Here is a 15,480-nt window from a genome sequence, read left to right on the forward strand (position 1 = left end):
AGAAAAGTCCGAGAAATTTTGGACGGATCGAAAAGTGACCGAGATGTTCGAGACGTACCGTCCGAGTCGTCCGAGACGTACCGTCCGAGTCGTCCGAGACGTACCGAGGGCCGAGAGTTGTCCGACGCGTATCGCAAAGTACCGGGAATTGCCGAGAAAGTCCGATGGACCGAGAATTCTCGAGGATGTCCGAGGATTTACCGATAGCAACCGAGACTGGTCGAGGAGGATCGAGAGACGTCGACGGGTGACCGGCGACCGGTCGATCCGACAAAATTCCCGATTTTGTGGAAATTGTTTTTGCAAAAATCCACCAATGGGATTTCATGCAACTTAGGAGTGGAATCCTTGGAGGAATATTCCTAGGATTTTCGATCCCAAAATCCTAAGTGGGAGACAAGATTATTCCTCTTTATAGAAACCGGCCAATCGCGTTTCATGCAAGTGTGAATGGGGAAAATATGAAAGATTCCATGTGACAAGTGTTGGTTACACTTAACAAGTGTCCAACCTTAAAATTGTGTGGCTAGGAGAGATGGCACACAACACACATGCATTGGGCCAAGTTTCTACTCTCTTCCTCTATATAAAGGTCGCCCCACTTCCTCATTTTCGCTAAAATTGCTTAAGTAAAGAAAGAGAGGAGTGAAAGGGAAAGAGAGGAGAGAAAGAGAGAAAGAGGAGAGAAAGAGAAGAAGTGCTGCCGCAAGGGAGAAGAAGTGAAGAAGAGGAGAAGCAAGACAAGACTATCGCACGACCGCAGTTAAGTGTTGAATCGAGAAGGAACTCGATTTCAACAAGGAAGAGGATTCAAGCGTTGCCGTGAAGAAAATCCGACCACTCATCCCAGAGATCGCCGGTTTTCTGTGAGTTCAGGCACATATTTGCATCGGCTTAGATGGAGTGTTAAAAACATCCATCTAGTGCGCGGTTTTGCATAAATCATTTAGATGCATTTACTTGAAATTCTTTTATGTTTTTCTTGTTAAGTTGCATGTGAGGTGAGGTTACACCGGTTACTAGATCGAAAGGATCTAGTGACAAGGGTGGTAACTAATTAAGATACTTGAAAACATATGAGAAGAAAATCATATAAACTCAAGTATAAGCTTTGGTGAGGTCTTAAGACGCTTTAGTCCGCGAGAAATTCCGGCTGAGCGTAGTAAGACTTGGTATGGCTGTCCTTCCCATCCGTGCCACATGCAGCCGCGACATGTAACCCATGTTCGTGTGTTGTAGGGTTGGTTACGAAGAGCTCGGAGGTTACTGGGCTCGCTACCCTGGCCGAGGCTGTCTACATGACGGTGTAGCTTTGGGTGAAGCCCGATTGCATGCCTTTGTGGCTGTAATACGGTTGTTCAGGAGGGGTTAGGGAGAGGAAGCATACCGGGCCCATGAATTAGAACTTGTTAAAACTCTAGTTTTATTTCAAGTTCAAGTTGTTGCATGTTTGTGTTTATGCTTGCATGATGTTATATGTCATTGCGTGTAGTGGTGATTGATTGCAGAATAATTTTGCTTAGCTTATTAGCTTCCGCATGTTATCTCTGATTGATTATTGTGTTGTATGCTTGCTTGGCAATCGTGTAATTGCTTGCATGTTAGATCTTATGCTCGCTTGTTATTTATACTCGCTTGCATGTTGATTGTTAGCATGTTGTTGTTGATGGGGTATGGGATTTGGGGTTTAATACTCTGCAGGAACCCTGAGCTCACTAAGTAATCTTAGATTACTTATGATAATATTTTGTGCTGCAGGTGACCCTAGAGGGAACTAGAGGGCGTGGTGAACGATAGGAACCCGGAGTAGTTTTATTTTGTGTCTATTGTAAAATACAAGTATGTTTTTATTTCAAACCAAACTCGGCACTAAGCCTTGTTCAAAACTCTTGTGTAATAACTCTTTTGGTTAATCAAAATATTCGGGTTTTCTTTATTCGGGCGAGTCGTACTGATATAGACTTTGTCCGAGTCGGCTCAACGCACGGCGTATCTGTAGGGTTGCAAAGCCTGAAGGATGTGCCGTGTGGTCGGGAACCTCACCGATGGACTGGCCGAAGGACTTGATTTGTTCTCGCACCCGGCCGGATCGTTAGTGAACGTTTCCCAAGTAGCGTCTCGGTGCCGTCCGATGGCCTTGGTGGTCATAGTACGGTTCGGGGGCGTTACAATCATACAATACAACGTTATTATCTTCTCTCTTTGTATGATCTATATAGATAACTTCAGGCTTCATCAGGACTCTGTACTTCCACAGTTTTATATTGTTGTTACCCATAATATCATAACCACCGGTTAATTAGATCACTGTGTTTTGTTTCATCTCTATTATACCAAGATATCATCATATTGCTCATAGTAGTAAGCAGATTAGGTTCTATTAGTGTAGACTACTCTGCTTACTTACAAAAAAGTTATATATCTAAACTAAAAGCAAACAGAAAGTAGTTGAGACAATGTTACTGAAAGAAGAACAAAAAACCCAAAATAAAGATGCATTCCAGCAGGCCTCGTAGTGGCCGACTCTACACATTGTGCACAAAAAGATTAAGAAAGACGAGTTACTCTCTAATGTGTCAGAACAAGTTTCTGAGTAATATGAGAGATCCTTTATTCATGACCTGCAAGTTTATGAAAGCCTAAATATAAGACTTGAGGCTCAAGAAAAATGTCATAATTCATCATCAATACTCCAATACTCAACAAAGATTAACATACCTTGCAGCTGCAAACGAATCATCAAAACGTAACAGTTCGAGAAATCACAAAGAAAGGCGTCTCGACTGAAGAACGCACAGGCGATATTAGTGACTCGACCGGCGAGGTTGATTCGACCTTCCCCCAAATAGCACCATCTTGACGTTTTTCCAACGCAACCTCTACACACAAAACGTTTTTTTCCGAGTCATGATCACACCATCCCAATATCACCAACTTGCCACCAAAACTTGCCATTCTAGACTCTAGATAACCGAGACTAGGCAAATCATCTAAACCCTTGACAGGTCTCCAAACCATATCTTTTGGATCAAAACCACATGTATAGGAAAATATCCGCTAGAACTAGCAACGGGAGAGAATGGACCAGGCACAGTTTCCCAAATCCCTTTCTCTACGTCGAACATTTCAACCCAATCATTATATCGTCTCTCGCGACCTCCAACCACGTAAATCTTTCCGTCAATGACTCCGGAGGCTGCGTAGCAACGTTCCCTTTTCATTTTCTGGATATGTTTCCACGTATGCAATCTACAGTCTATGACAATCACAGCCTTTACGCGTTGGTTTAAGCCGTTGCGTCCACCCATAACGTAAATCTTGTGTCCGATTGTGACGGCAGTGCATCCAGGATACATCGGAGGAAGTGAATTGATTCTGCTCAACCGTAAAGAGCTGTTGCTTCGATGGAGAATGTACCAGCTTGGGGGTGCAAAAGATGGGAGCGAGATCAAGGTATAAAGAACCGGTTCAGTTAAGCCGAGGAGCGAGCGCGTTACGAGGAGTTGATCCGAAGAGATTACGTTACGGAAGGCTCTGGAGAGTAGAGATAGCCTCGGGTAATGACATCTTCTTACGAGTGCGACGGTACTTTCGATGAGTATCACTGGGATGTCTCCTCGACGAATCGGAGCAAGATTCTGATTTACTTCTTGATCGTCTTCTTCTTCTTTCGGTTCTTTGTCTTGATTCGCTTCTTCTTCTTCTTCTTGCGGGTTCTTTGATGGATCTCCGCCATTAGAGCCGTCGTCGGAAGTTTCAGAGATCAAAGCCATCGCCGCCGTGTGAGTGTGACCAAGTCTTTGAGTTAGTTATGAGATGTTTAACTGAAAAGTGTGACTAAAAAGTAGACTTTGAAAGAAGCTGTGGTATTATAAAAGGAACGAAGAACCTAACGACGTCGTATAGATGATTATAAAATGAGGCCTAATACGTCGTATAAGCGATATTCAAATTAGGGCCTTATAAGGAACGAAGAACCTAACGACGTTTGTTGTAGTAGACCCTGTGGTATTATAAAAGGAACGAAGAACCTAACGACGTCGTATAGATGATTATAAAATGAGGCCTAATACGTCGTATAAGCGATATTCAAATTAGGGCCTTATAAGGCCCAAACTAAAGTACGGTATCTGAAGAACTTGAATTATTTTTGTTAATTTTGGAAGTGGGAAGACATTAGAATTGAGGACGACGATGGAGAGAAAAATTGTCGAGTATTTGCAACTGAGCGATGAGGTTAAGGATGGCGGCGAGGCACAGCGGCTGCTGGAAGAAGAGTTTTCACGGAAAGGAAAAAGCTTCTACGAGGTTTTTAGTCTCAGAGGAATCCGAGTCAACCGGGTCGACCCGGGTTTCATTTCCTGCTCTTTCAAGGTCCCTCTTCGTTTGACGGTTCGTCTCTCTTTGTCTCAATCCTTGAATTTGCGATGGGAAATGGATAATTTGAGGTTATAAGATGATAAATTGATTGATAGTAGTAGTAGTGAGTGATGATCCGAATTTGATTTGTTTCTCCAGTCTCCACTGAGCCATCTTGTGATTAGAGAGAATCAAGGCAGAAGAAGATCTCCTCCTTTAGTATTGTAGTTGTAGCTTGGATTTGCTTTTCTTTTCGGTTTGTATTTGAGACGTAATTTTTGGTTTTTACTACCTTCTTTGAATGAAGACATTTTTAGGAAGTGTATGAATGATCCACTGAGCCATCGGTGTAGTTAAAGTTTTTTTTGTTTTGAAGTGGTACTTGTAGTCTCGTGAGCAGAATCATGAAGATATTGTAGAAATATATATTGTAGGCCGGACTTGTTTTTGTTGTTTGTATTTGAGACGTGATTTTTGGTTTTTTTACCCTTTTAAAGTGGTTCTTTGAGCAGAATCATGAAGATATTTTTTAAAATAGTATAGATTGGACTCGTTGTTTTTTTCCTTTAAAAGGGTGGTATTGATCACTTTTTAAGTTTTGATAATGGCAGGGTAGAGACGGGAATCTAGCTAATGGTGCGATTGCAAATCTTGTGGATGAAGTTGGTGGAGCGCTTGTACAAGTCGTAAGCTTACCTTTGTGTGTTTCTGTGGACATGTCTATTGCATTCCTTTCTCAAGCTAAGCTCGGTGTAAGTCTCTCTGCTCGTCTTCTTCTTTTTTTTCAGTCTTTCATTTGGACCGCTTGTTGTTGTGATTTATTGAATAGTCAGAAATATGATTCTGAAATGGATATATGTTTTCAGGAAGAGTTGGAGATAACGTCGAGATTGTTAGGCGAGAGAGGAGGTTATACAGGAACACTTGTTGTAGTGAGAAATCAGAGGACCGGAGAGATTATAGCAGAAGGTCGTCATTCACTCTTTGGCAGACAAGCTAGTAAGCTCTGAGGTTGAATCTTTCTTTTGACATTCTTTGTTTGGCACCTTCAAGTGTTTAGCTGTTATGTGTTATGTCTGTTTTCAATGATAGGGTTATGGTTAGCTAAATTTGATTAGGGATCTGTTAGGATGTCGTACTCTTCTTTCTGGCTGTGTAAACTTAATCATTTGTAGGGATAGCTTATAAATATAATACCGCACCACCATTCACAGTCAGTAAACTTGATAGTTATGGTGATGAAAATTGTAATTTGTCTCATCAATCCATTTACATTCGGTAAACTTGATAGTTATGGATCCTCTGTGGCATTTTTGCTTTCTTCGGCTATATATTTTCATGTCTTGTATAAAAGGTGATTTTGTCTTTACTATATAAGGTGAAAAGAGAAGTAAAAAGAAAGAGAGTAAAAATATGTCTTAAGCTCACTTCGATAATGTTTACCCCTTAAAGACAATATATCAACTGAATCACTTTGTTATGCTTCATCTCTAAACCATAAAAATGCATATCAACAAGTTTAGTAGGAATTAAAGGCTAAAACACGAATGGCCTATTTTGCACAAAGGTAAAGAAAGACGAGTTACTTTCTAAAGCTGTCAGAGATATAACAGCTTCTGCACCACTTTTTGCTTCATATTTGCTCTCATATCAACAAGCTGCTAGCTAAAAACAGTAGATTGTAATAAAAGATCCTTCTTCACCTGCAAGTCAATGAAAAGCCTAATTAAGACTTGAAGCTACAGAAAATGTCATATAATAATATCAATAGTTTATGCACATCAAAGCTTAACATACCTTCAAAACGTAGAGCGATAAAGATCAATGGAAGGTGAGTCGACGGATTTAAGCACAAGCGATCTTGATACGACCTTCCCCCGAATCTCACCTCCTTCAAGTCTTTTTAATACGATCTCTACGCACCAAACATCTTGAAGACCTTGTAGGTCGTTAGTAGGGCCTATAACCATCAACTCCCCTCCAAAATTCGCCAGTTTACACTCACAATAATTGAGTTTAGGCAAATAGAATTCACCCACCACAGGTCCCCAAACCGTATCATTGGGATCACATACCACTATCGGAAATCCAAAAACACACAGTGGATCCACCCTATGCAGCAAATCCTCAACCACACAACACCCATTGTTGTGCCACATGCATCTCATTATATCCAATTTCCAGGTGGTGCAATGTACCTTGTCTTTGTTCATAAGCCAAACAATTCAGATGTTGACGAAGTTAACTGAAAGGGAGAAGACTAAAGTAGATTTGTGAAAGAAGCTGTTACGTTCCTTGTGGTATTTATAATGAAACCATAATTCAGAAACTTCGTTAAAAGCGATTCTTTTGTCTTAATTCATTTTTTTTTTCTAGCTAAATTGTAATATACTACATTTTCACCCGCGGTATACCGCGGGGCTATTTAAAAAAAAGTATAATGTAATTTAGTTAGTAAATTAACTATATATTTAACTAATATTTTTTTAATATTTTATATGTATATCCGCTATATATCTATATTATGCTATATATCTATATTATTTAGTGTTCAATTACCAACCATATTTTAGGTTTACTGGTTTAAAATATATGAGGACTTTTTTTTTTTTTTGCATCATGAGAGATTTCATAGAGTCAGTTCACTAAAAAGTGGGTACTTGAAAATATACACTGTTTTTTTTTTTTTTTTTTTGTAGCTAATAGTCTATATTTTTATCATACATATAAATTTAACTGTTAGTGAAGGACAATTTTGCTTTCTCATTTTCAATTCATATATAAATAATTTAACACTTTAGTATATAATTAGTAAATTCTCAAAGACAAAGCAAACTTACATGTAGATCCACTCAAAAAACTCACCATAATTATGAAACCAATATAATTATGTCAGCATAACTACCATAATTATGAAACCAATATAATTACGTCAGCGTAACTACCATAATTATGAAACCAATATAATTACGTCAGCGTAACTAAGTCAATAAAATATATAATGTATCACAGTAGTATTGTATTAGACAAAAAGAGTTATGTTAATTGTTAGCTTATGACAGAGACTGTGACGCCCATCCGTTCAGGTCCGCTCTTCATTTTGAAATATCCCTCCAAAAGCCAGAGGGCTATGGTGGTCAAGCTCACTCTGACTAAAAACAGTGGTATTCTCCAACAATGTGGTGCACCACAAAATTTCTGTTCCAAATCTGTCAATTTTCCAAGAGTAAGACGCACCAGTTAGAATTAGTGAACACATGTAGTCAGCAGGACACCAATGAATGGAAAGACAACATAGTTAATTGAGTTGGTAAAGAATAGTTTTTTTGCTCTTACTCTATAGTTAAATAGAATGACATAAGTCACTATAAGAATACAGAATTAGTAATTTCGTGTTCTAGTACTCTAACATTAATCTCTATGTGGGTTGTAAAATTAGACAATAACCCACCTTTTATATTACCTCTAACTACTAGCTATTACTTATTATAGATGTATCTCTTAGCAGCAATTTAAGTGTTCGTCAGCTATATAAGAGCTTAAAAGTTCTGAAGCAAGGAATGAATATAGATTATAAACAACAAAAACCACAACGCTTATGACGCTCCGCAAGTAACTCCGAAAGATACCTGCCAAAACAGAAACATGTGCATAGTATCCAAATTAGTAAAGCCTCAACAACAAAGCAAACGTACAGGCAGAACCACGTTCCACCCAAAAAGCTCAGAAAGTCAGGATATAGTCAAGCTTTACTATGAACGCTAGCATATTTTTTCGATTCTGTATTTTTCAATCTCATCAGATCATAAATTCTCTCTTTTTGCACTTGTTTTCCATAATCTAGGTAAGGTGTTGCATGATCTATTATTCACAAAGTATGATTTTTAAAAAATCAAAAGTAGCAAAGAGGAAGAATCAAACCATTACAATCCCGTCTTTGCACTTGATTCCAACAACAATCCTGCCAAAAAAAAAAGAGAAAGAAAGGAAAACACGTTTAAAACCCCTAATGTTGATATGGTGATTTGGCACACATCCTTATCTCATTTCACCATATCGAGAGAGAATCACAAAGTTTTTCTAGTCATAATCTATTGAGATACCAACACAAAGTTTCACAAAAAAAAAAAAAGAGACAGTGAATACACACACATATGTCCACACCCTACAAATTTAGCACAAAAAATGACAAATACATACATAATTCATGTTGTCTAGAGAAATCATCAGTTTATAGAGTAGAGAAATGAATCAAATTATTAACCTCAATCAAAACATAAATTGAGAAACCCCTTCACTATCATCTTGAAGCCCTCGAGTGCTCTGGTAAGTTGTGTTTTCTCTGCTTAACCCATAAAAAAAACTGCAATAAGCCTTTGGAATTGTGATGAAGCCATTTATGTTTTATCTCCATTGTAGATGATAATGATGAATCAGTTTATCAGAAGAGGATATAGCGGCAAGAGAGATAAAAGATATATTGTACCAAAATAAAAGCTCCGTGTGAGATTAGGTAAGATTTTCTAATTTTCATGGATGATGATTTGATTTAGGCAATGTTACTTTCTCGAATTTGTTACGGAATATATGGAGAATATACCATTTAATTTGTTTCTCATTTAACAACTGAACTATGAAAATATTTCCTTATTCATTGTTAATATCGAAGAGTTGTTTTTGATATATACTAATTATCGTTAGCATTGAATTTTTTTTTTTTTTGATTTTTGGATATTTAATACAATGGCAATCTTGTAAATAGGTAGCAAATTCAGGATTTATTTGCTAAATGTACTTGCAAAATGTATATATAGATTATTAGTATATCAACATGACTCACAAGCTACTCTGTTATCCCTGCTTAGAAACTCAAGTTTGTGTTTCAAATGACGTACTCAAATGCTTTATATTCTTAATTCTTAAACATATTTGTATTTTTAGGCTATATATTTTTCATGTGCCTTGTAGAAGAAGTTAAATATAAAGGTAGTTTTGTCTTTACAAGGTAAAGAGTGAGGGTAAATTTTTTTATTCTAATTAAGCTCAGGACATTGAATTTCTTCATTGTTACCCCTAAAGACACTAAATCACGTTGTGTTTGCTTCATCTCTAAACCATAATATTGCTCGTATAGTCATATATATGATAGCAGATTAGGTTTCGTTAAATCTGATTGTGATTATTTATAACTGAAGAATGATATCTGTCACAAAACAGAAAAAAACAGAAACTAGTTAAGCCAAAGTTGCATTCCAACAAGTCTCGCGCGTAAGAATCAGTAGAAAGAGAAAGAGTGGCCAACTCTACACAAGGCCTATTCTGTTAAGAGTGATCACATTCTTGCACGAAGGTTAAGAAGGAAGACGAATTACTGTTTAAGGTGTCAGATAAAACAGCTTCTGCACCCCTTTTTGCTTCATATTTTCTCTCATATCAACAAGCTGGTAACTAAAAACAGTAGATGTATTAAAAAGACCCTTCTTCACCTGCAAATCCATGAAAGCCGAATAAGACTTGGGGTTACAGAAAATGAAACTAAAATCAACAAAACAAAAGATACATAAAAAAATATGAATATATAATGTGTATAACTAAAATAATTATGGTCTCACCATTTATGAATATATTCTTTATTGTGATTATTTCTTTTATACTAATATATTATTTCTTTTCTCTAATATTTGTTTTTATTTTGAGCATCTTTCTATAATAATATTTTTATAATGTATCAGAATATTTTCAAGCATCGAGTACTTAGATCGTGTGGTTCTTGTTCTTTTTATTTACTTTTGCTTATTTTAGGTTGTTAGAAAAATCCCACTATTGCTTGGCTTGACTTGCTCTATTCTGATCATATCTTATCTGCTAGCATAACAACCATATCTCTCCCAGCAAGATTTGATAGCATTGTGGCTGTGATGGAGCAAAGGAAGGATCTGACTTCGTTGCCTTTAACAGAGTTAATAGGAACTCTTAAGGCACATGAAAAACGTGTGGAACTCCGAGACGAGACAATTTCGGAAGGCGCGTTTAATGTTAGAACAAAAGGAGGGAATCCTAGTTCTAAACCAGAAGATGGTAAAAAGAGGTGTGTATTTTGTAAGAGAACAAACCACACAGAAGTGGACTGCTGGAGGAAACAGCACGTGGCTGGTCAGCAAAAAGCTTCAAGGAACAAGAAAGAATGTTACAACTGTGGACAAGTTGGACATTTTTCAAGAGAGTGCCGTTCGAAGAAATACGAGCGAGCAGAGATGGGTCTTGAGAATGAAGATGACGAAGTGCACATGCTGTTTAGTGCAAGTGAAGGGTCAGCAATATTTAAGGAAGAAGATGTCTGGTTAGTGGATAGTGGCTGCACAAACCACATGACAGGAGAAGTTAAAAACTTCATGAGGCTAGATAGAAGCATAAAGGTTCCAATCAAAGTTGGAAATGGAGACGTCGTAATGACGGCTGGGAAAGGAGATATCATTATCATGACAAACAAAGGAAGAAGAATGTTGAAGGATGTCTACCTAGTTCCCGGATTGGCAATAAGTTTGCTTAGTGTTTCGCAAATGACATCACGTGGATATCAACTTTTGTTCGAGAAGAAGCAATGCCTAATCTCAGATCCTAAGGGAATGAGGATTATGGAGGTACAAATGGTGCAGAAAAGTTTTCCAATCAAATGGAGCTCTTCTCAGGATAAGGGAAAATGCATAAGCAAAAACAGTATGATTTTCCAAAATGAACAGGTGAGAATGTCAAGGAGAAGGTCAGGTTGCAACAACACTCAACATCACAAGGATTGAAGAACTAAGGAGAAAGCTTGGAGTGGGACCAAAACTCAATTAAGGGGGAGTGTTGATCGTTAATTGAGTTTATGTCTATGTTAAGTTTTATTTAGTTAAGAGTCGTGACCGATTGAGGTGTGATGTTTAGTTATAGAACCACAAGACACAACGATTCACTTGTTGTGTCTGTTTGCTACTTATATAAACATATTGTATTATAGATGTAAAACCACAATTCGAGATTAATAAAAAGTTCTTTCTTTTACTGAGTTTCTTATCAATCAATACAAGATTGTGATATATTCATACTCTGTTTTATTTTTTCTTGCTTTCTTACTCTGTTTGAATCAAAACTCTAACATGGTATCAGAGCCCTACTGATTCAAGGGCCTATTCAAGTAAAAATTCAAGCAGCAAAACAGAGGTGATGGACGGAACATCTCAACAAGTGATTCGCATATTCGATGGAGATAATTATGCTTTCTGGCAAATAAAGATGAAGACCATCTTAAGAACGAGAAAATTATGGGAAGTAGTGGAGACGGGAGTTTCAACTAAGCCGATTGATGGAGATCATTCTCCAGAAGCACTACAATTGAAAAATAAATGGGACGACTCATCATCAAAGGATCTAATGGCACTGCAACTCTTGCAAACTGCCGTCACAGATCAGATATTTCCTCGTATAGCACCAGCAGTCACATCAAAGGATGCTTGGAGTGCATTGAAAACAGAGTTTGAAGAATCTCCACAAGTTCGGTTGATCAATTTGCAATCATTGAGAAGGGAGTATGAAAACTTAAAGATGAACGAAGGAGACAGCATCAAAATTTTCACATAGAAGCTAATTGATTTGGGAAATCAATTGAGGGTTCATGGTGAAGAGAAGACGGACTATCATATTGTCCAGAAAATTCTCATATCTCTCCCAGCAAGATTTGACAGCATTGTGGCCGTGATGGAGCAAACAAAGGATCTGACTTTGTTGCCTGTAACAGAGTTAATCGGAACTCTTAAAGCACATGAAAAACGTGTGGAAGCCCGAGACGAGCAATCAAGAGAAGAAGCATTCTATGGAGAAGCCAAACATCGAAAGAAGGCTGATAAATGGTGTGGCGTTTGCAAACGTAACAATCACAATAAGAGTGATTGTTGGATGAAGTAGAACAACAAAGGTGTTCTTCCGCAACAAGTGGCAAACAACGAGAGAAACTATTTCGTGTGTAACAAACCGGGACATTTAGCAAAGAACTGCAAACTTAGAAAGACCGAGAGAGTGGATCTAAGTATTGAAGAAACAGAAGATGACTCAGAAGATGAAGGTCACATGTTGTTTAGTGCAGTTGAAGAAGAAGTATCATCAAAAGGAAAAGATGAGACATGGTTAGTTGACAGTGGATGCACTAATCATATGACCAAGGAAGTGAAATACTTCATCACTCTTGATAAGAGGATAAAGGTTCCGATCAAAGTGGGGAATGGTCAATGTGTAATGACGGCAGGAAAAGGAAATATCAAAGTGATGACAAGCCAAGGAGAAAAGATCATCAAAGAGATGTTTCTAGTGCCGGGTTTAGCGAGAAATCTATTGAGTGCGTCTCAAATGATATCAAATGGTTATGGAGTCTTATTTGAAGATGATAGATGTGTCATCAACAATCCTCAAGGGAAAAGGATATTGAACATTCAGATGAAGCATAAGAGTTTTCCATTTAGATGGAATAACTCAGACGCAAGTGCCTTACTTGTGAGGGAAGAAGAAGGGTGTTTGAACGTGGTGGATGATGAAGAATTCGAGATCAAAGGCAAAGAAGAAGCTTGCAGCGAGAGAAGCGTGGAGTCAAAGAGGAGCCTTAGAACTGCGAGACAAGTGTGGAGTCAAAGAGAAACTCAATTAAGGAGGAGTGTTGGACATAATTGAGTTTTGTATAACATAAAGTCACATTTGTATAAGTTAGCTTCTACTTAAGAGTCGTGATGTTTAGATTGTGTCGTATTGTCTAAACGTCACAAGTAGAAGAGATGGAACTCTTATTTGCGTCTGTTGTTTTATCTATTTAAACATAGAAACTATGATGTAAACACACAAGTTTTCTCAGTTTATTAATACAACACAAGTTTCTCAAATACTCTGTCTTCTATAAAACAGAACAAGTACGCTTGTTTTGTTCTCTGTGAGAGAGAAGCTGTAGCTTCTAACAAAGCATACCAGATTGTTTCTCTGCTATAGATCTACTCCCAGTTTATTTTCTGTGCATAGGTTTTTTGCAGAAACTTGGGACTGCTTTGTAATAGTTACCGATAATCAGATCACTACAGTGCTAAATAAACGTCGTAGCTATTCCAGATTTCCAGACCATTTCATAGTATTTTTTTTTTGTATGAATGTGAAAATATATTCAAAACAAAAAAGTGCCTCTTTACAATAAATGCGTCCTTGAATCAAATAAATTTTGCAAGTAGCCTACGCGTGTGTAAAAAATAAAACAGAGAAAACAAAAAGTGGAGTCAATGACGAGTTGCAAGCCATAGTTGCAGGCCGTCAGCATACTTGGTCGTGTGTTGCTGCAGTGAGAGGAGCTTGTTGCGGACCAGTCTATCTAGGAACTTGATCAATTGCGCAGAGGTGGTTGACTTATCCCCATGACGACGTCGGTTGCGCTCTAACCAAATGGAGTGAACAGCGGCCTGGAAAACAAGGCGAAGAAGGAAACAGGTTGTGCCTGTGATCATGGTACTTGAAAGGAGAGTCAAAATCTGGGTGAAACAGGTTGAGTAGCGGTGGCGGAAAAGCTGGCAGGTGAGGTCCTCCCAGACCCGAACCGAATACGGGCAAGCAAAGAAAAGATGACCCAGGGTCTCCACTGGCGCTTGGCAAAACACACATGAGGGATTCAAACCACGGTTCCAGGATAGCATGCGTTCCCCCGTAGTAAGCCGGTGTCGTGCAGCAAGCCAAAGCATGAAAGAATACTTTGGAACAGAGTCGGAGAACCAAACACATGGATACCAACCAACTGTTGAAACCACTCGCCGTAGTTGTAACCACGTTTCGGAAGTAGAAAACTGAGGCATGTATGTGCCGTTTGACTGTCGCCACAAAGCAGTGTCTCCTTGAGCATGCTGTTCTCGACTCCTGAGGTTACCAATCTCCAGCTCAATATTGTTTAGCAGAGCAGAGCGGTGATGACGACCACAATGAGACTGAATAACTGACGCAACTGTGGCAGTGGAGGGAATGCCAAGAGCAATGAACCCCCTATCCCCCACTATATAGTAAAAACAGCCAAGAGAGCTCCAAGTATCATACCAAAACGATGTGTGAAGACCATTATGGACGTCCATCATGTGAAAAGGCTTTGCAAGTGGTCTGTACTTGAGTAGTTTCTTCCACATCCAAGAGCCCAAGGTTGTGGATTCCCTGACTGACCAAAAAGAAGAGGAACGCATGAGCTCTCTCTTGATCCAATTAACCCAAAGAGAGTTGGTTGCCGAGATGATCCGCCATATTAATTTGAAACAGCTAACCTTGTTGACCTCAACAATGGACTTCAAACCCAGACCGCCTTCAGACTTAGGCTTACATACATCCTCCCAAGCAACCTTATTTTTCCTCCCATTGAGATCCGGACCAGACCAAAGGAAAGCTGCACAAAGGCGTTCAATCTCATGAACACAAGCACTTGGTAACCTAAACGCCGAAATCCAAAAATTAGTAAGACTCGCAATCACTGAACTGAGCAACTGTAACCGTCCCGCAAAGGATAAAAATCTATGCTTCCAGGAACCAATACGGGCTTTTATTTTCTCTATCAATGGAAGGCAATCATGGATAGTCATGCGCTTTGTTAGCAGTGGTAAACCCAGGTAACAAACAGGGAGAGATCCAGACGCAAAGGGAAACTGAGCCAGGAGCTCTGCACGAGAGGAGTTTGAGACACCAGCCAGGAACAAAGTCGACTTCTCCAGACTAATAGTGAGCCCGGACATTGCCGCAAATTCTCTAAATACCTCAAGAATGCCAGCTAAGGAGGAAGAATGCCCATCTGAGAAGACCATGATGTCATCTGCAAAGCAAAGATGTGTAAGTTGCAGATGCCTACAACGAGGATAATAGCCAAACCGACGATGCACAGCTGCCTGGTCAAGGAGTGAGGACAAGACATTCATGCAAATCACAAAAAGATATGGTGAGAGTGAACAGCCCTGCCGCAAACCTCTCTCACTATTGAAATAGCCCGCCAATTCCCCATTGATTTGGACCGAAAAAGATGTCGTGGACACGCACAAACGAATCCAATGAATGAACTTTTCTGGGAGATTTAACGCTTCCAACACATTA

At 38.8% G+C, this 15,480-nt stretch overlaps 2 protein-coding genes and 1 long non-coding RNA gene across 3 annotated transcripts; 1 reads left to right on the forward strand and 2 right to left on the reverse strand.

Moving 5' to 3' along the window:
• On the reverse strand, positions 2,991 to 3,773 carry LOC104789210 (putative F-box/kelch-repeat protein At2g29800). The gene has a single exon (XM_010514941.1). The coding sequence runs from the start codon at positions 3,771 to 3,773 to the stop codon at positions 2,991 to 2,993; it is 783 nt and encodes a 260-aa protein (XP_010513243.1).
• On the forward strand, positions 4,168 to 5,642 carry LOC104786716 (acyl-coenzyme A thioesterase 13-like). Its single transcript, XM_010512166.2, has 3 exons — positions 4,168 to 4,392; positions 4,971 to 5,111; positions 5,226 to 5,642. The coding sequence occupies exons 1-3, from the start codon at positions 4,195 to 4,197 to the stop codon at positions 5,367 to 5,369; spliced, it is 483 nt and encodes a 160-aa protein (XP_010510468.1). The 5' UTR covers positions 4,168 to 4,194; the 3' UTR covers positions 5,370 to 5,642.
• LOC104786717 lies at positions 7,373 to 8,857 on the reverse strand. Its single transcript, XR_767634.2, has 3 exons — positions 8,624 to 8,857; positions 8,281 to 8,320; positions 7,373 to 7,988 (listed from the first exon to the last, which is right to left on the reverse strand). It is a non-coding gene; the product is annotated as an uncharacterized LOC104786717 (long non-coding RNA).

This window comes from Camelina sativa, chromosome 5 (genome assembly GCF_000633955.1).
Source record: "Camelina sativa cultivar DH55 chromosome 5, Cs, whole genome shotgun sequence".
NCBI classification, from domain to species: domain Eukaryota; kingdom Viridiplantae; phylum Streptophyta; class Magnoliopsida; order Brassicales; family Brassicaceae; genus Camelina; species Camelina sativa.